The 20183-nt window shown below is 45.1% G+C and overlaps 1 protein-coding gene across 3 annotated transcripts in view; it reads left to right on the forward strand.

Annotated features, from left to right (window-relative positions):
- Positions 1 to 1628: 1628 nt before the first annotated feature.
- Positions 1629 to 20183, forward strand: part of EGFR (epidermal growth factor receptor) — a 192770-nt gene continuing 174215 nt past the window's right edge. The window contains exon 1 of one of the 3 annotated variants that reach the window (XM_017862141.1): positions 1629 to 2704. In XM_017862141.1, the coding sequence (XP_017717630.1) occupies positions 2617 to 2704 (88 nt within the window). In that variant the 5' untranslated portion in view covers positions 1629 to 2616. Of the gene's footprint in view, positions 2705 to 14696; positions 14732 to 20183 lie in introns of those variants that run through there. The other 2 variants (XM_017862139.1, XM_017862140.1) reach the window with 2 other exon arrangements.

Consider the following 20183-nt stretch of genomic DNA (forward strand, 5'->3'; position numbering starts at 1 on the left):
CTAGCAAGCATACTTTGGGATCCTGGCCACTTCTCGCGGCCACAGCATCACATTGCTATAAGAGGCAGATACAAGTATTAACCGGCTCATAGGTTGTCAGATAAGCTTAGTCTGACCAATGCTTAGTGTAGCAACTGGGCTGCTATTGTCATTCTTATGGTGGTGGCACATGGCACCCAGCCTCTGTCCGGGCCACGATCTGGGACCACCCTCCACAGAGGCTGTGAGCTGGAGCCCTAACTGTGCAGGGCCCTAACTGTGTCAGGCTCCTTATCTCTCTCAAGAGGCCATCATTATTGCCTGCTTGGCCATACAGTTCTTTACTTACCAAGTAGCACAGTTATCAGCCCACTCCAGGTACTAGCCAAGGACTACAAAATCAACATGAATGTCAGCTTTTGTATAAAAAGTTCAAAGGAGAAACGCAAACTTTACATAGATGTCCCAGGAGGATGTTCAGCAAACCCATTCTTCTCTGTTCCCTGGAATCCATCCCAGTATTGTGCTGTGTGTGTGTCTAGTAATTCTTTACAAAAATCTCTGTTTCTTGTGATGCCATCAGATCACATTGAAGAATATACAAGCCGTACTATGAAGGCTGTTGTCTCATATAGTCCTAAGGTAGTGAGACTATGTTCTAACATACTGTTTGTTTGTTTGTTTGTTTGTTTGTTTGTTTTGTCACTCAAAGGAGAAATTCCTGTGCAGTCTTACAAATCAGTTGTAGCTTAAATTGATTTGTGTTGTGACTTGTGCACATAGGTCACATTCCCTTGACAGAAAATGTAGTTTAGAACCAAATTTGCAGCCGTTGTTCAGTGAATGCACATGAGTTTATTGTATTTAGGTCTTTTATTGTAAGACTCACTCCTATCTTCATTTTATGTTCCACTGTTGTGCTTCGCATTTGCCTTTCTCTAGTTTTGTTTTCTATCTCTGTGTTTCTATACGGACTGCTCTCAGCCCAGGTGTGCAGGAAGCACACATGTGCCTGCAGAGCCTTCACGATCTCTGCATCCAGGGGCTGATTTCAATGCACAGTGGCTGAACTGATTTGTTAAAACAAGGAACAAATTACTTCTCGTAATTCACAGGGAAGTTCCAGGTTGTGCGGGTGGTGAGGAGCCTTGTGTCTGTCTGCGCTTGCCCTGGTGAAAAACCCACCATTCAGGCTGCAGGGTGTGAAACCCAGGCACAAACACTTCTCTGAATGCGGAGGAAAGATGCAAGGTTGCTCCCCTTCAGAGACAGCAAAGGGCAGGTCTGTAGCTCCACTTACTTCAAGATTATGATTTTTGACAGAGCTGGGAGATCAGGGTTGTTGAACCAGGCCTGAAGGTCCTAGTGAATCTCGTGAAGAGAGAAGGGGTCTGACTGTAACATGGACCTAGAGGACATTCTTACTGCAGGAGAAGCAACAGTGGGGATGGGGTGGACTTGCCAAAGGAATGTAGCTCAAGTTCCTGCAGCCTAAAGAAGCTCAGTTTCTTTTGGCCAAACTTTCGTGAATTTCCCTGGCATTTTCTCCTGCGGGAGCTACCGGTGCAGTGGGACACTTAGCCTCTCTAAAAGCATCTCCACAGCTGTTTGTGTCAAGCCTTTATTCCAAGAGCTTCACTTTTGCGAAGTAACGTGCTTCACACATTGGCTTCAAAGTACCCACCACCAGTTGCAGTAAACATTGAGGAGGCCTGTCTCTGCGCCCAGAGTTGGGTGCCCTCATTTCAGACGATTTCTAGGGTGCTTCACAGGATCTGAAGGACCCTCGGACTTTAGAGCACCACCTCGGACGCCTGGCACCCTTGCCGCGCGGGCACCGCGACCTCCTCAGCTGCCAGGCCAGCCTCTGATCCCCGCGAGGGTCCCTGGGTGCTGCCGGGGAGGTGGGGACCAGAATAAAGGAGCAGTTTCCCCGTCGGTGCCATTATCCGACGCTGGCTTTAGGGCTCGGCCAGTCTGTCTAAAGCTGGTACAAGTTTGTTCTGTAAAACAAAAGAAGGGAAAGGGGGAAGGGGACCCTGGCACAGATTTGGCTCGACCTCGACATAGGCTGGGCCTGCAAGTCTGCGGGGACCGAGTCCAGAGGGGCAGTGCTGGGAACGCCCCTCACGGAAATTAACTCCTCAGGGCACCCGCTCCCCTCCCGCGCACCACCTCCTTCCCGCCGGAGACCGGGTCCCGCGGGGGCCACCGCTGTCCACCGCCTCCAGCGGCCGCTGGCCTTGGGTCCCCGCTGCTGGTTCTCCTCCCTCCTCCTCTCATTCTCCTCCTCCTCTGCTCCTCCCGATCCCTCCTCCGCCGCCTGGTCCCTCCTCCTCCCGCCCTGCCTCCCAGCGCCCCGGCCCGCGCCGAGCTAGACGTCCGGGCAGCCCCCTGCGCAGCGCGGCCGCAGCAGCCTCCGCCCCCGGCACGGTGTGCGCGCCCGCCGCGGCCAAGGCGGCCGGAGTCCCGAGCTAGTCCCGGCGGCCGCCGCCGCCCAGACCGGACGACAGGCCACCTCGTCGGCGTCCGCCCGAGTCCCCGCCTCGCCGCTAACGCCACAACCACCGCGCACGGCCGCCTGACTCCGTCCAGTATTGATCCGGAGAGCCGGAGCTAGCTCTTCGGGGAGCAGCTATGCGACCCTCCGGGACGGCCGGGGCCGCGCTCCTGGCGCTGCTGGCTGCGCTCTGCCCCGCGAGTCGGGCTCTGGAGGAAAAGAAAGGTAAGGGCGTGTCTCGCCGGCTCCCGCGCTGCCCCCGGATCGCGCCCCGGACCCCGCAGCCCGCCCAGCCGCGCACCGGCGCACCGGCTCGGCGCCCGCGCCCCCGCCCGTCCTTTCCTGTTTCCTTGAGATCAGCTGCGCCGCCGGCCGGGACCGCGGGAGGAACGGGACGTTTCGTTCTTGGGCCAGGAGAGTCTGGGGCGGGCAGAGGAGGAGACGCGTGGGGCACTGGGCTGCGGGCCGGCCGGGAAACGGCCGCCTGGACCTCCGGCGCCCCGAACCGCTCCCAACTTTCCTCCCTCACTTTCCCCGCCCCGCTGCGCGGGATCCGCGTCAGTGGGCGAAAGCCGAGTGCGGGTGGGTGCCTGGGGCCGGGGTCCCGCACGTGCGCCCCGCGCTGTCTTCCCAGGGCGCGGCGGGGTTGGGGCGCGCACCCGAGGGGCTGGCGCTGCCCACCCGCCGAGGCTGCGCTGTTTAGGGAAGCTGAGGAAGGACCCCGAAAATAAAGCCTCCCTTCGGACCCCGCGGGACAGGCGGCTTCCTGAGAGAACCTCCCCGCCTCCGCCCTCGGCGCAGGTCTCAAACTGAAGCCGGCGCGGGCCAGCCTGACCCCGGACCCTCTCCAGGTCCCCGAGATCCTCGTTCCCGGGTGTGGAGTCGCAACCTCGACCTGGGAGCTGGGAGAACTCGTCCGCCACCACCCGCGGCTCCTGGGAAGGGGTGGTGCTGGCGGCGGTTAGTTTCCTCGTTGGCAAAAGGCAGGTGGGGTCCGACCCGCCCCTTGGGCGCAGACCCGGGCCGCTCGCCTCACCCGGCGCGCCCTGGTCTTGCCGGTCCAGGTATGCCCCCCACCTCCCGGGGACCCAAGCTCCCTCCTGGGCGCCCGCGCAGAAAGCCCCGGGCTCTCGTTCGGTGGCCGCCTCGCGGGGACGTCCGGGTCTGCCCCACCTGCAGCCCTTCGGTCGCGCCTGGGCTTCGCAGTGGAGAGGGACGCTGCTGTCCGGCCACTGCAGGGGGGATCGCGGCCTCTAGTGTGGAAGCCCAGGAAGCAGAATTCATCCTGACCAGCACCACGGTGTTTCAAAATGGGGCTCACAGCAAACTTTTCTCCTCAAAACCCGGAGAGTTTCTTTCTTGGATGTTACTTTTTGCTGTCTGAAGAATTTGACATTGAGCCAACTAAAATATTAAACCTGTCTTACCCACACACACACACACACACACGCACACACACCGGATTGATGTCCCTGGTTCAAGTGTGCCAAGTGTCCAGACAGAACATGAGCGAGTCTGGCTTCGTGACTACCGACCATAAACCCACTTGACACGGGAAACATGCCTCGGAAGGTTTAATTGCACAATTCCAACCTTGAGCTGCGCGGGTTCCAAGAGCCAGGCCCATACTTGCTGTTGATGTCACTGGCATGGGGAGTTGGGGTTTGGTGCCCAGCGCGGTCGTTGGGGGAGGGGCAAGGCATAGAACAGTGGTTCCCAGACCTTGCTGCACGTTAGAATTACCTGGGATTTAAAAAAAAATCAAAGCAAAAACCAGTGTCTGAATCCCACCCCCAGACATTCTGATTTAATTGGCATGGGGCAAGACCTGGACATGGGATTTTTTTTAATGCTCTTCATGTGATCTGTTGGGGAGCCAGGTTTGGGGATCACCGGACGGAAGAAGGATTGTTAAAGTCTCCGGAGAGATTACTTGCCAATGCAAAGAGCTCTTTGAGGACATCTGGAATTTTAACAATCTTGCCAAATATAGGAAAGAGGGAAAAGGTGGGGTGTGGTTCCAATAATAAAAGATTCCTCTTTTCATTGAAGGAACTGGTGGAAAGGTTTCTTCTCTGCTGAGCTTGCAGGGCCCCTCCTGCCTGCCTGGGGGCTGACTGTGGGTCCTGTTAGTCAGGTGTCAGCCCTGTCTCTGCCGAAGAGACTCTTCTCTTTATTTTAAATTAAACCCTCAGAGCACCTCCAAAGCATCACTTTTCTCCCTCCAGTGGGGTTCTCATTCTTTGATGTTACTTGCTTGAACACCACTATTAGTGATTGGAGATTTGTTCCTGAGAAAAATATAAATACCACTTAATTTGTCTGTTTGTCCCATATTCACTCAAAACAGAAAGCTCCTGAAGACAGAGAGACTAGGTGAATAGGTGCTATTCTCTTACAGTAACATAAAAGACTGAATTTTCAGGGGCACATTATTAAAGTAGGAGATGAGCTCTTTTAACAGAAATTTGTTTGAGACCTGTGTCTTATCAAATTCAGTCGGTTTTATTCAAGATGCACTTTGTTTAGTGAGGGTTTTGTTTGGTTCTGGGACATGCTAACTTCTGGACTTGCTGCTCTTAGAGGTAATGACTGCCACACACCGTTTCATGTGTCCTAATCCCCACATTAAGCATAAGAGGTGTACACTCTCCTCCTATAGGGGAAACTGAGGTACAAAGAACTAAAGTGACTTTCCCACAGCTGGTAGGAGGCAGACGTGAAACTCACACCAGGGGCTTCCGACTCCAGATCCCTCTCTCAACTTCCAAACTCCACTGCCTTGTCTGAGTTCTGGTTTCAGGAGATCCAAATCAGGTGTGTGCGAATGTCTAACGACAGAGCTGGCAAGGGGAAAGGGCCCAGGGAGCCAGCTCATGAAGATGGGTCTGTCTGAAGCTTCAAAGCGGGCTGTCCAGCAGTCTGTGTTCCTTCAGAGTTCCTCAGCCCTCTGTTCGGTCACCTTCCATGGAAGCAGCTCCGTCCCCAGGTCAGTGAGCATGGAGTGGAGACTGCTTGAGGGGCGCTAAGCAAAGCCCTACCTCTTACAGGATGAAGGTGCTCTCCAGAAGGGACCTTGGAAAGTATTCCAAGGCGAGTCGGAATTCTCAAATGAGGGAGCTTTGTGGAAATAAGCCTGCCCAGCCCCACTTCTGGAGACGTTCCTGTTCAGTAGGTCCGAGCTGTCTTAAAGAGAAACCAAAGTGGGGATATTAATGGTATCCAAAGTGAGATCCACCACCCTCCGTCTTCAAAGGAGGTCAGATCTAGAAAGCCCAAGCCTGGCCTGGCAACTGGGACCTTTCTTCTCACTCCAGCCCAGGGCAAAGGTGGACAAGTCACTTTGACCCTTCAGGCTTCTGAGCTGTTGTTTCTGAATTCAGTGAATATTTACTGAGTGCATAGAATATGCTAGATATTCTGGGTTAAAGGGTGAAGCAGGGTGAGTTTTAAGGGTTTCTGCTCTTGCTTCCAGATTGCTTTCAAATCTGGAAAGGACACCAGTGGTCTGTGTGTTAGACCCACACTGCTGTAGCACAGAATACAAGAAACTGGCTGAGAGCTCCAATAGGCTTTTAACGGTAATTTCTGGCTTCACGTATATAGTTTCATCACTCATAATTTTTCAAAAACTTCTGGTTTGAAGACACCGATTGCCAAAAGTCCGTTGTGCTGCATAATTACACTTGGTCCACGTGACAGCACTAACATGTTCTGAAATGTTTTTAGAAGTAGTCTCAGTAAAGATGAAGGATTCCTCCCTGTTTGAAAAGAAAATATTCTTTGTTTTTTCTTTGATCCAAGCTCCAAGACTAGCAGCTAGCATCTGAAACTTTTTTGACTAAAGTGGCAAACCAACTGTAATATTAAAGGCAACTGATGATTATGGGCACTGAAAGGAAGGTAACCCCAGGCTGGTGCCCTGGAATAGGGATGGGTCACAATGTTGAGAACATTTCGCCTATTGCAGAAACCACTTGCAACACAGTGTAGCCCTTGCCGTGTGACTTGTGTGCATGTCTGTGGTCTGTGTGTGTGTGTTTTAATTTTGACTTCATATGTACTCTAGTTATGAGCTTATTTAACATTAGGTTTTACTAATAGAGGTATGTTTTGAGAAAATTTCAAAGTTTTAGAATATGGTTCACCCACATGTTGCTTCCCTATAAATACAATTTTTAAAACAAGATTCTGGGCTGGGCGCGGTGGTTCATGCCTATAATCCCAACACTTTGGGAGGCTGAGTCAGGCGAATCATGAGGTCAGGAGTTTGAGACCATGCTGGCTAACACGGAGAAACCCGGTGTCTACTAAAAATACAAAAAAAATTAGCTGGGTGTGGTGGTGGGTGCCTGTAATCCCAGCTACTCAGGAGACTGAGGCAGGAGAATCACTTGAACCTGGAAGGCGGAGGTTGCGGTGAGCCAAGATCACGACACTATACTCTAGCCCGCATGACAGTGTGACTCCGTCTCAAAAAAAAAAAAAAAAAAAAAAAAAAAAAAAAAAAAAAAAAAACACAGATTCTGTTCCTCAGATTCTTTCCATTTTTGTTTCCTTTTGTCACTTACAGACATTTGAAATTATGGTGATAAACATTTTTAGTCTCAGTTAATTATTACTGGTTTATTCTTGAACCACTAACCTATAGAGAATAGTGTAAATCTTAACTTGTTCCTGTAGGCCATCCCCATTAAACATCATAGTGTTTTCTCATTCATTCTTTTTCATTTTCCTCCTGCAGGGCTGAATTTTCTAAGAAAATTTCAGCAGTTGGCTCTTTGGACAACATCATTAGATTGTCCTCCATTGGGCCCATAGGCACAAGCTGGCCAGTTTGAATTTGGCAAAAATCCAGGCATTGGAACTTATTCAAATAACTAGTTTGCCTGTAATTTTCACTTTTTCAGAGTCATCTGGTGAAGCTTTCTTGCTACACATTTAGATAGATACACTCAATCCAGTTGTCTAGAAAGTTCCCTGAGCCAGTTGGGAGCAGGAGGGGTAGCTGGGGCCTGGAATATTGGGGACGTGTTTACTGAGCCCCTAGAAAGTAAGTGCTAGATTTAACATTTGAATCCCTGAAGACCCTGAAGTTCAGTATCAGATGACTGGTCCTGTGGACTGAGCATCTGTGAATTGCATATGCTTAGAATAAATTTTACTCCCACCAGTTTCAGCAGCTTGCTTTAGCAAGCAGTATGAAAACACTAACATGGGGGAGTAGAATTTCTCTCTCTGATCAAAGTTTTTATCTCATTCTGGTGGGTTTTCAGGGAAAGACCCGGAGTCCAAGTGTCCTTTCTGAATATATCTGGAACTTCTCATTAACAAAAGACTCAAGTTATAATTTAGGGGACAACGCACCCAATGAGAATGCCTTGCGGACAGCCCTAAGTACACCTGCAATTACACCATTACTAGCGGGGCAGCACACATGGCCCTGACTTGGTTTAAATAATTACATAAGTCAACCATGATTGTTTGCCCTTTGAGTAGAAGGGCAAGTATTGGTACCTGTTACAAACTTAGGCTTTTTTTTCTTTATGTTTGAGCCATGATGAGTGATTTACACTGTTCCATCCATATGTTGAGATGTAAAAATAAATTAGACTTGGTACTTGCCCTTAAGTGTCTGGAAGTCAACTGGAGGAAGAGAGAGCTAGAGATAATAAGTGTGAAACAATGTCACAGAATTAATGACAGAACTCTTCCCAGGACAAAGGATGACTTTTGAGTTCAGTCTTTGCCTTTAATTCTACATGGGGAGGAGAGCACGTTTAGCCACAAATGGAAGGGATTACTCATTTGAGCTATTTGGTTATATGGTTATTTCCCCGGAGAATAGGTTGTGGAGGGCATTGCACAAGCAGTTCCAATAGGAGCAAAGTTCTTGACAGTGCCAGTAATTCAAATGGCAGGAAGAGAAGGAATAAATGGTAAGGCTACCTACAGTTCACAGAGAGCTCCATCCCGTGGCTTTGGATTTTGTCCTGTGTGAAAGAGAAGTGACTGTGAACTGACATGCTGTGTTTGGTGTTTTAGAAAGATGGCTGCAGCTGTGGTTTGGGGAATGGACTGCAGGGGTGGCATTGGAAACAGGGAGGTTTGTGACTATTGCCAGAGACAATGAAGCAAGAGCAAGGAAGATTCAGGACAGGGGACTCTGGGACTGATCAGGAGGCAGAACTGGTTGATAAGTATATGTAGCAGCATAAGAAAGACAGAAGCCCAGATTGACACCCAGGTTTCTTACTTGGAAGCCTGGATAGATCCTGAATGCAATCACAAAGGCTGGGAAGTCAATGGGACTGCAGAGAAGGGAAGGGCAGGGAGGGGAAGGGCAGGAGAGTCCAATATGAATATTCAGCTTTTAGATGTGTTGAGCTTGAAGTGCTTAGATGGAGAAGTCCAAGAGGCAATAGAATATGGTGGTCCAGAGCACAGGAGAGCAATGTGGCTTGAGTTGTCATTTGCTCACATATTTCCATGTCAGTTACTTGTCTTAGGTCACAGAACAACTCCTCCCCTCACAGTCTCCTGGCTCCACCTGTCTCATGCTCACCATCAGCATTGAAATTGAGACACACCAGGGGTTCTGGATACCACCTTCTCTCTAGGTGAGGTTGCTATAGTCAGTAGCTGATTAGCTGCAGTTATCGGCCACTTGTAATATAATATATTGTGTATATAAGTGTACTGGGAGTCATGTTTGTATATTGCTACAAATCCTCAGAATGGGGATCTCTTGTTCCCTGCTTAAGACTGCATCACATTACTTGGTTTTGTACATTAGTGACTGAACCAAAAAAAGTAGGAGATTTTTTTTTCTTTTTTCTTAAAGCAGTAGCTTTTGAACCTTGATCATGCCTTGTAACCAGCTGAGGGGCTTTTGAAAAAGAGGGTGCCTTACTGTGCCCCAGATCAGGACAATCAGTATTTCTGGGGAATGGAACCTGGCACGCACACATTTCTTAAAGCTCACTTGACAATTCTGAGGACTGGATTAGGTGTTGTATGTAGCTTATAACGGAAGAAATCTTGTCTTTGGTCTCAGACCCCCATTTCTTACTCATCTCATGAGCTCCTTTGAGATCCAGAAACAGTTGCATATTTCATTAGTAAATCAGTTCCAGAGTCACATTTTATTTCACAAGTTAGTCCATTAAAAGTTTCCTGCAGTGAGGAAGTAGCCAGAAAGAACACGCCGTCCCTCGTCCTTTTTATAACTATAGGGTCTGGCTCAACAGAGCAGGAGCATCGCCATCTTGGACAAGCCCATCATTCTAAAGTTCACCTTAACAAAAAACTGCCTAAATTCAAAGGGCATCAGCCTAATGGCTAAGGTCAGCATGACCATAAATCACAAATAACATCTCCAACCAGAAACATTCCAAACTCCTCCCTGACCAGAGACATGCTAGCCTCGACCAGAGACATGCTAGCCCCAAGATAACCCCCCTCCGGCTGGGAAGATGCCAGTCTCGAGATAACCCCCCTCTGGCCGGAAAGATGCCTTCCCCAAGATAAACTCCCCTCCTCCCAGTGATATTCCAACCCTGCCATAAAACTTCTCCCTCACACAGGCACATTCCAAGCTTCTGATAATCCCCCTCACCCTAAAACCAATATATACTCCTAGTCGTAAGAGAGAGCGCTCCTGACCAAAATTGGCCAGGAGCGCCTCTCAGGTTTTAACTAAAGAAAACGTGTCTTTAGCTACCAAAAAAAAAAAAGAAAAAAAAGTTTTCTGCAGTGGCTGTCAGTGGGTCCAGCATGGCAGCAGCACCTGAGAACCTGTTGGAGATGCACACCCTCGGACCCCATCCTGGCCTCTGAGTAAGATACTGGAAGGGCAGGCCCCGGTCTGTGCACACAAGTCCTCAGGGAGGTTCTGACTGATGCATGCCAGAGTTTGAGAACTGCTGATAAACTCCAGGCACATCGCATGCTGGGATCTAGATACACCAAGGGAACAAAATAACTGCACTTGTCCTCCAAGGACCGACTTACCTTCTGGAAGGCCTGAGAAAGAGAGAGACATACATGATCACTCCCTGTAATGCAATGTTTTATAACAGATGTGATTTGGGATTTCAATGGGAGCCCAGAAGGGGGACTGACTAATTCAGACTCTGTGACAAGGGGAGTTTCTCAGAAACAGAATGCTTAGCTGGGCCTCCAGGCACAGGGACAGGAATGAGGAAATACTTGTAGGCCCTGTGCTCCTTCAGCAAACCCTCAGTTTCTTGTTATTTTTATAAATGCAAACATCTTATTAAAGTAGATGCTAAGGCGTTAGAATTTCCTGCTTTATTTTTCTAAATGACCCTGGGAAACTTGGAATATCAAAGGTAAAGTGCAACACATTTTGCATTTAAAAATTAAAATGATCCTTTTTTAAAGTAGCAACCAGATGTGAAAAATTGGACTAGAGTCTAGAGTATAGTTGATAGCTTTAACTTTCTCCCCAACAGCACGATTTTCCCTGAAATGTGTTATGAATAAGTAAAATGACTACTTCACATCCTTTAACTCTTCCTACAGAAATCAAAGAGAGAAATGAAACAAAAGTTTGCATAGTTCTAGACATGATAAATACATGTGAAATCACACAACTCAGAAAATGTCCCTTAAATTAATTGAGCCATTGGTACTTGTGAATTAGAAGAGACATCTATTTTCTGATTCACTGTTGAAAGTCGTACAACATTACCTATTTATTTGCAGAGATCATTTGGAAACAAATAGGTAGATTTGTAACAAATAAAGAGTAGAGTACAGCTGCTGGTGTTACCTTGTGCATTCATGCCTTTATGTAAAAAAAAATACACACACACACACACACATATATATATATGGAAGTAAAACCACTGCTTGCTTTGCAGTTGTTTTAAGAGGGTTCGTGAAGGATTTTATTTTATAAGCAGAAATATGATATCTAACGATTTTACCACTACGTACTTGCAGGCCGGCGCACAGCAGATGACGTCGTGATTGTTTTAGCAGTCCTATCGTTTTACTTATGATGTCATTACAACCCTTTGCTAAAATTTCTTTCTTTTACCCCAGGTTTTGGATAAAACTGATGCATTGCACATAGTCTCTCTGATAAGACAAACTGGCATTTGTATGTGAAAAACTGTGCATGTAGTGTCTCTACTGATACTCAAATCATCCATTATTTTAGTGCCTGGAATAAAAACAAACCACTTAGTGAATTTGTGCAGGTCTTTAAGGACAGGCAAAGGTGTCCTGAGATTTTTGGATCATTGTATACCAAATTTTAGAAAGTGTTTCAAAACATTTTTTTTAATTTCAAAACCTGGTTTTGTTTATTTACCAGCAAACATTGAATACCCAAAAGCTTTTGGGAGATTTTATTACAATGATTTCTCTTCACTTACAAAATTATCTCCTAGTTCATTTTCATACACTGTAAGCCATTGTAAATGCTTCAAATTGTGCTGAACAAGATAAACTAGACAAACTATTTTAAGTTTGCTCTAGTGCTAACTTGCAAGATCTAGTGGCTCCAACTAGATTTTTAAACTAAAGTATGTCTTAATATATTATTAGAAAGTTAAACAGTTATCTGTTTATAGGTAACAAAAACCCCAGAACCCCAATGTCAGATGTCATCCACTTTTGATTAAGTCCAAATATATGACAGATAAACAAAAGGTGATTGGCTGAGCACGGTGGCTCATACCTGTAGTCTCAGCACTTTCGGAGGCTGAGGCAGGCGGATAACGAGGTCAGGAGTTCGAGACTTGCCTGACAAACATGGTGAAACTCCGCCTCTACTAAAAATACAAAAAAAAAAAAACTTAGCTGGGTGCCTGTAGTCCCAGCTACTCGGGAGGCTGAGGCTGAGGCAGGAGAATCGCTTGAAGCTGGAAGGTGGAGGTTGCGGTGAGCTGAGATCACTCCACTGCACTCCAGCCTAGGTGACAGAACAGAGCAAGACTCAGTCAAAAAAAAAAAAAAAAAAAAAAATGGTCATTGAAGAATTACCGTGTCACCTGTTGTTTTCTAACGTACTAATTTTGAGGAGCTTTTAAATAGAGTGCACTATAGAACTTTTTATTGGCTTCAATCTGCTACAATGTTAGTAGAGAATCAGAAACCTTATCCTTATAGATACTTAATGGTTTTTTAAGAATTTCTGATGACATTTATGAGTGAGAATACTGTATTGCTCTGTTTTCTTTCTTTACTTCTCTTTCTTCTTCCTTCCTTGCTTTCTTCTTCCCTTCCTTCTTTCTCTTTCTCTCTCCTTCTTTTTTGCAAGCTGTAATGAATTAGCCTTCACAGAAAAGAAAATTTTGATAAATAACTGGAAATGAAACTTAGCAAAGGACTGCAGATGAAAAACTTTGTCAAATGACTGTAAAAATATACTATACAATTTTGAAAGTTAGAAACTACCAAACACTCAGTATTCGTGGTTATACAAGTATGCATACACGTGTATTGTCCCTGAAAAGTGGTGTTGCTAAGGGAGTTTTTCTCAGTACATGGCTTAACATATTTTTTTTTCTGTAATTTGTTGTTATAATGGAGAGAGAAAACAGGTTAGAGTCTCCCCTCTCAGTTTCACCTTCCATAGAATAGTTAAACTAGACAATCCTCAGACTCCTTCCAGCTGAAAACATCTGTGAAATTAAAAACAAATCTAAATGTATGCAAGATATATATTTAAACATGCTGGTAATAAGGGTGCTGTCCCTATAATTTAGATGCTAAAACATTGATGTCATAATAATAACAACACCTCGCATTTGTACAGCCAGCACCTCATAGTTTACACAATGCCTTAACATCCTTCTGTCTGAGCCTCCTACAACCCCACAGGATTGGGATAGCTTTCCACACTGGGAGGTGAGGGACCCAGGCTCAGAGCAATTCTGCAGTTGTCCATAATCACCAGGCTGGTGAGCACTGGGCGCTGGGTGCTCTCCTGCTACACAGCACTGTCTCTCAACATGCAGGTCAAAGTTCCTTATTCCTCCTTCAAGACATCACTGGGTTTTTTAGCTATTGATGCCCCTCTCACTTTCAGTTTATTTGTGAATCAAAGGCTAAATAAAGTATTCCTCAAAATTTGTTATACTTCTATTACTAATGCTTAATGCCCCTCACAATTTCTGTATGTTTCTGTGTATTTCTGCTCTGTTTTGGCTCCTTTCCCAGTTTTCTTTTTTGTTATGAAGTAGTTTTTAGACTCAAGTCTCTTCTGCGTGTGTTATAACTGCCCATTCCATAAGATACAGGGCAGTGAATTTGTGAGCCTTGAAAATATTTACTTTAGAAATGAGAAGTACGACTTTTCAACGTTGTGTCATCAACTTCTGTAAATTTTCCAGACCTATAAATACTTGCAGGGAAAACAAAATGAGGGGAGAAGGCAACTTGACTTAGCAGTTGGGTCAGTTAGCAATGCCTATGGCAAACTGTAGTAATTCCCTTACATAGATCTGTAAGACTCATTTCTGTGATTTAAATGAAGGCATACACTTAACCTCATTAGGGTGTGAAATAGCTTTTACAAAAAGAGACAAACTTAAGTAACAGTGTGGCCCTCCAAGAGTGTTCATTTTCCATATCATACCATTATAATAAGCCATTCTGGCTGGAATTTACTTGCGAGCGTTGGCTTTTAAGAAGAGATGGTTACACACATCAAATTATTCACTTGGAGGCACTTTCTGGGTTGAAGGAATGGAAGGGAGAGTGTGGCAGTGAGTAGATCTATCAGTGATGGTGATGTGCCTCTTACAGAAGAAATTTTAAAATGCAGTGTTCGTTTTCCTCCACAAGAAAGGAAGAAACTGTTTTGTTATTGTTTATTCCTAACATAGTGGAAACTTTTCCATACTCTGGCAGAAATTTCCAAAAAGCAATTTTCTATTTCATGATTATAAAGTGGCAAAGGAAAAAGTCCTGCATTCCAGCTGAGCAATGGATCTCCAGTTGTTATCTAGGTGCTGTAGGTTTAGAGAGTACTGCCAGGAGAACACATCGATTTTTCAGGCCTGTGATGACGTGTCTCTTGTTGAATAAGTAAACCCTTCCAGTAAATAGACAGTGAGTATATTGATTTCAGGGTGGCTTTAGTCACTGAACCTCTAAGTCTTGCAAAGGTTACTTGGGCAAAAGCGTCATTATTTTACCTTCAGTCAACAAAAATCTACCTAGCCAAGGCAGAACAGAAAGTCCAGCAACATGAAGGACAACATGAAGAATCAGGTGAGTTGCCTACTTTTTCACTTCATTTTCCACCTTTAGAGATTCTTGTTTAGATGCAGAGTAGTGACATGCCTGGTGTCGGGGAGAGATAGTTGAATGAGAAAAGTCCCAGGAGGGCAGAAGACTTGGGTGATTATCTGAGTCCATCGTTCCTTATCGCTGGACAGAGTTCTTAAAGTCTTGGCTAGAAATGCTAGGCTTTTAGATTTGTTGGGCAATGGCTACTAAATGTTCAAAATGTTGCTCAGTTGCAAAAACAAGACATTCAAACTATAGCCAGGGAGATAAGTAGTCATGAACTCAAGGCCTAAACTCTGCTGATGGAGCCAGTGAGAATTGGGTGCTAAAGCAAGGAGACTTGCCAATATTGTATTCTTTGGGGTTTTGTGTTTTTATTCCCATTTTGGAGAAGGAAAATATTAGCATTCCTCTGACTTGATACGGGGCAGACATTGGGCACTCTTTTTCCTCCCACAATTGTCTTCTTTCACTAGGTGACAAGGGAAGAGGTAGCAAGAGGTGGTGGTCACAGGTGAGAGGGGCTGTTGTGAGCACAGGCATGTTGAGTGCACATTGGTCACCTAGTAGAAGTTTTATAGGCTTGGTGACTTCTGAACACTGTTTTCGAGGTTGACTTTTAGTTGAGAGAACCTCTAGGTACCATGTAATGTGATAACAGTAGTACTGATCTCACAATTGCCCTATGTCCCATTCACAAGATGTTCTGCCAAGCCGTCCTTATAGGTAGACAGAGGATGATTAAATCATTCATCCCATCTCTGTCTGAGGAAGCAGCTTAGCACAGCATGATGGAGGCTAAATGGGCCTTAAGGGAAAAAATGATGTCTGAAGATGCATTTTATTTCAAAAAGAGTTTGCTCCTGTGAAGTTTCACTCTCTATGTAGATTGGCACCAGCGCACACTTTTCCTGGGCCTCTGCATGTGTGGCAAGTAGCGGCCTGGCAAGATTCAGGTCAGTGCCAGCGTCCTGGGGAACTGAATGAGGACGCAGATGACCAGGATGTGTTCACAGTTGGACGCATCTGACTCCCAGATCAGTGACCGCTAACTCTGCTGGCTGGTTAAGCTGATGATTCCATCTTTACCTGGTTCTCTGACTGTCTCATGCTTTCTGTTATTATTATTATTTTGTAGCAGATATTTCTGCTCATTGTCAATCATATATGCATCCTGGATGGTATAGAGTTGATTCTCCTAACGAATCAGTGTCCCTTTGTATTTTTTTCTGGTCATAAGATAGAATATATATGTCATTTATTAAAAATGGAGAAAATGTTCAGGAGTTTCTTGACTCAGAGAGGGAAAAGGGATACTCAGGGCACTTTTTCAGCCAGGAATTTACTACCTTCGTAGGGTTAAGGGGACTCACCATGCTGGAAGTCAAAATAAGCCACCAGTGCCAAGTGTTCAAAGCCCTTAGAATCGTAATACTCTTAAAACAAAGTCTTCAATGCTTGAAAACTTCCACTGGTTCTCAGTGTGTCCCAAACTGTCGTGTCTATGAATGATTTTCTCAATCTGAAAATTTTTATGACAGGCTAAACAATGGGGTAGGTCAGTGATTCTAGGACGAATCATTAACATTCAATAGATGACTTTTTTGTCTAGAAAAACCAGCAACTTTCTATTTACTCTCTATTTTGATGGTAAATTCTCTGTAAGTAGAAAAAGCAAAATGTGGACATGGGACTAACATATGAATACACAGAGCAAATGTACCAAAAAAATCTTAAGACCTGCCTTGTGGTGTTTTGTTTTTGTTTTTGTTTTAATTAAAGTGACTTGTTAGCCTCTCACTCCCTGTGGAGCACAGGGAGGTGATGTGACTTGCGCAGGGCAGACTCTGCCACATGCCCTAGCCTTGAACTCAGGCCCCACTGGGGGCTGCAGGGGAAACTGGTCATGCTGAGCAATGCCTGTGCGTATTGGTTTCCTCATCTGCAGAATGAGGGTAGGCTTGGTGCTTATCTCATAGGGTTGCAGAGGGGATTCAGTGACAGGGTGGTGTAGAGGCTGGAGCACGCCCCATGTGTGCACAACAGCCCTCCGACTAGGGGAGGCAGACCTGGACTCTCACCAGTGAGCCTGTGTTCTCCATGGCTACGTGACTGTTCCCCAGACGTCCTTCCCGTGGTCTGGACCCTAGGAAGTCGCCAAGAGCCAGACAGGAGAAAGGCTCCACTTGGCTCACCTCTTTGGTGATCATCCCTTGCCTCCATGGCTGGACTCTCAGATGACATCCCAGCAACCCTCACTTTCCTTCCCTGGTGGGTCTCACTTTCCCTCAAGATTGTTGCTTTTTTGTTTCCTACATAGTCCTGGGCCAGTTTTGATAACCCTCTTCATTTCGTTTCAGAAACCCTGATGCTTTCTTCCTGTGCTCTTTTTGCCTTAGGACTTTTACTGTGACGACTGTGAATGGCCCATTTCTTGTTTTTTTCTCTTGCTCTGCTTTTTCCCCCATCATCACTAAAGCAAACATGGCAGTGATGGCCATGCACACTTTCCAAGGGTCCAGCTGTATATCCTCATGGTTCCCCAGGTGCCTGGACCATCTCACGAGGAGGGGGGCAAACACACCCTACCTGGCCCTTTCGGCAATGTTTCAGCTTCCTCAAGTGAGAAAAGAATGGATTTGTATTCCCCCTCTCCGTTATTGTTTTTGCTTTGTTTGTTTTTTGTTTTGTTTTGTTTTGTTTTGTTTTGTTTTGAGACAGAGTTTCACTTTGTTCCCCAGGCTGTAGTGTAGTGGTGCGACCTCACCTCGGCTCACTGCAACTTTCACCTCCCGGGTTCAAGTGATTCTCCTGTCTCAGCCCCCTGAGTAGCTGGGACTACAGGTGCCTGCTACCACGCCCAACTAAGTTTTGTATGTTTTGTAGAGACGGGGTTTCACCATGTTGGCCGGGTGCCCATTATTATTTGATCTGGAATTAATTGAGCTACTGCAGGAATTGCTTGATTCACTGATGACTGGTGTTGAGCCAGTCCACACCCACACCCAAGGACTGTGGCTGTCATCTGGGGTCCATCCTCAGAAATTCCTGTCTCTTCACCTAGTATATAATAAGGCCTGCACGTGTTATATGGAACTGTAAAGAAATGCGTCGACCATCTGTCCTTTCTCTTTATCTGATTATTTATCATTGTTCTCTAATTTGCAAATTAATAGACTGATCATAAATTAATGCATGCTGGAGACTTGCTGTTTCCTACTAGCAGCATATAAAAGTTATTTTTAAAGTTGTTTTAAATCTGTGAGTAAAAATAAATCGCTTTGCTGCAAGAAACACCAAAAATGGAAAAGCTAACGGTTCAAAGTTGGTCATTTATCTTATGGACATTGCTAGTGGCATAGTTGCCTTAAACAGTGAGAGGATTTATTAGATATTTAATTTGCAAATGGGATAAAGGGTGGTCTAACCTTTGTCCTGTGTTCACCTTCCATGAGATCCTAGAGGTTGTAGAGCACAGTAGTGACATGTGACACACTTGAGAGTGCCTGTTCTGTTTGGAAACCCGGAAGCTATGAAGGGAAGTGGCCTTTGAGCTTAACATATACGCCTTGGGAGGCAAAACTTTTTATTATCTTTAAATATTCACTTTAGGATAAGCATTTTTTAGGTGCTAGGAACAGGGAAAAATGTGTGGTTAGGAAGGAAGAAAGAAGAAAGTTAACTGTTGTACATTCCCTAGGTAATGTTTTTAAGCATTGTTATTCATTTTCAAAACATTTTATTTATTTGAACTTAATATTTTGATCTTATTTTTTCAATTTCTTTTAACAGACAGGAAGAGTTTTTTACAGTCGTATTACTTAGAAATTATACTAAAAATGGCCGAGTGTGGTGGCTCACACCTGTAATCCCAGCACTTTGGGAGGCCGAGGTGGGTGGATCACTTGAGGTCGGGAGTTCAAGACCAGCCTGGCCAACATGGCAAAATCCTGTCTCCACTAAAAACAACAACAACAACAACAACAACAAAAAAAAACTAGCCACACAAGGTGGCAGGTGCCTGTAACCCCATCTACTAGGGAGAGTGAGACACGAGAGTCACTGGAACCCAGGAAGCAGAGGTTGCAGTGAGCAGAGATTGCACCATTGCACTCCAGCCTGGGTGACAGAGCAAGACTCTGTCAAAAGAATAAAGAAATCATACTAAAAACAAAACAGAATGCTGACCACCTTATAGAAATATAAATAGTGGTTTGCTGTGATAGCAAATTTTCTTGTTAACTTTTTATTTTTAAAGAATTGCACATTCACAGGAAGTTGCAAAAAATCTACTGGGAGGTCTTATGTACCCTTCCCCCAACCTCTTCCATTAGTAACGTCTTAGTAGCAAAGTTTCGTGTATTTATTTTGATATCATTATCTAAGTTTGACATCATAATATTAACCTAAGCCAAAAGCCCACTATTTTAATTACCTCGTGATGCAGTGTTATAGAACCCATAGCCTTTCACAATATTATTTGGAAGTTAATTTTCTTAAGGGAAATGTTTTTGGTCTTTAAGGTTTGGAGGCCATGGAGGCATGAGGAGAAATGGGAGGAGGGAGAGAGAGCTAAGATAGATAAACAGACAGAGATCTGGTTGAACAAACCAGATACTTCCTTATAGTTTTTGGATTAACTTACATGAGCTAAGGGTATATTCTGTTCAGATCACAAATGGTCAAGTTTGTGTGTGTGTATGTACCACTCTACCCATCCTGTATTTATTGCCCTGTATTTGGTCTGTTCTGCCTTCTTTATTTTCAGGATAGGTGTCCTAAATGAGGGTCTTTGGAAAGCTGATGATGCCATATTTCCCATTTCAGGTGCTCTGTGTTCAAATGTATTCATTTCTTAAAAAATTCAGGGAGTGTACCCTTTTGTACACTTTCCTATGTGTATATGATACCATTATAAAAATCTTAACAATATATATATGGTTCCCCTGAACTCCCAACCATTCGGTAGAGAAGATAGAAAACCTACAGAGGAGGCTAAGGTTTTATTAGAAAATTCAGCTTCTCGACGGAGGTATTGGACTTTAAAGTCAAGGCAAAGCATCTATTCTTTCTTTTGATATAACTAGTAGCTAAAAGATCTCTTAAATTCAAAGTGGCCCTCCTCTTACTGTTACTGCAATTTACTCTTAATTACAAATTATATAAAAAATAGGGTTTGAAATACTGTAGCAACAAAGTAACATACCCCTGCTCCATTACACAGATAAAACCTCTAAGGAACGCCTCCTCTCTTAACAGGCATCAACCAACTGCAGAAACTGCAGAAGGACAGGGCTATTTGGGAATAACCACAGCTCCCTTCCTTGTCTGTTCCCTCCCATCCTCAGGCTTCTGTGGAGCCATATTCAGAGCAACGTAGGGAGAGGGAAGAGAAAATAAACCCCTTGGTGAAGGAAAGTTCCCAATTCACTGA

Source organism: Rhinopithecus bieti, unplaced genomic scaffold, assembly GCF_001698545.2.
Source record: "Rhinopithecus bieti isolate Rb0 unplaced genomic scaffold, ASM169854v2 scaffold_63861, whole genome shotgun sequence".
NCBI lineage: Eukaryota > Metazoa > Chordata > Mammalia > Primates > Cercopithecidae > Rhinopithecus > Rhinopithecus bieti.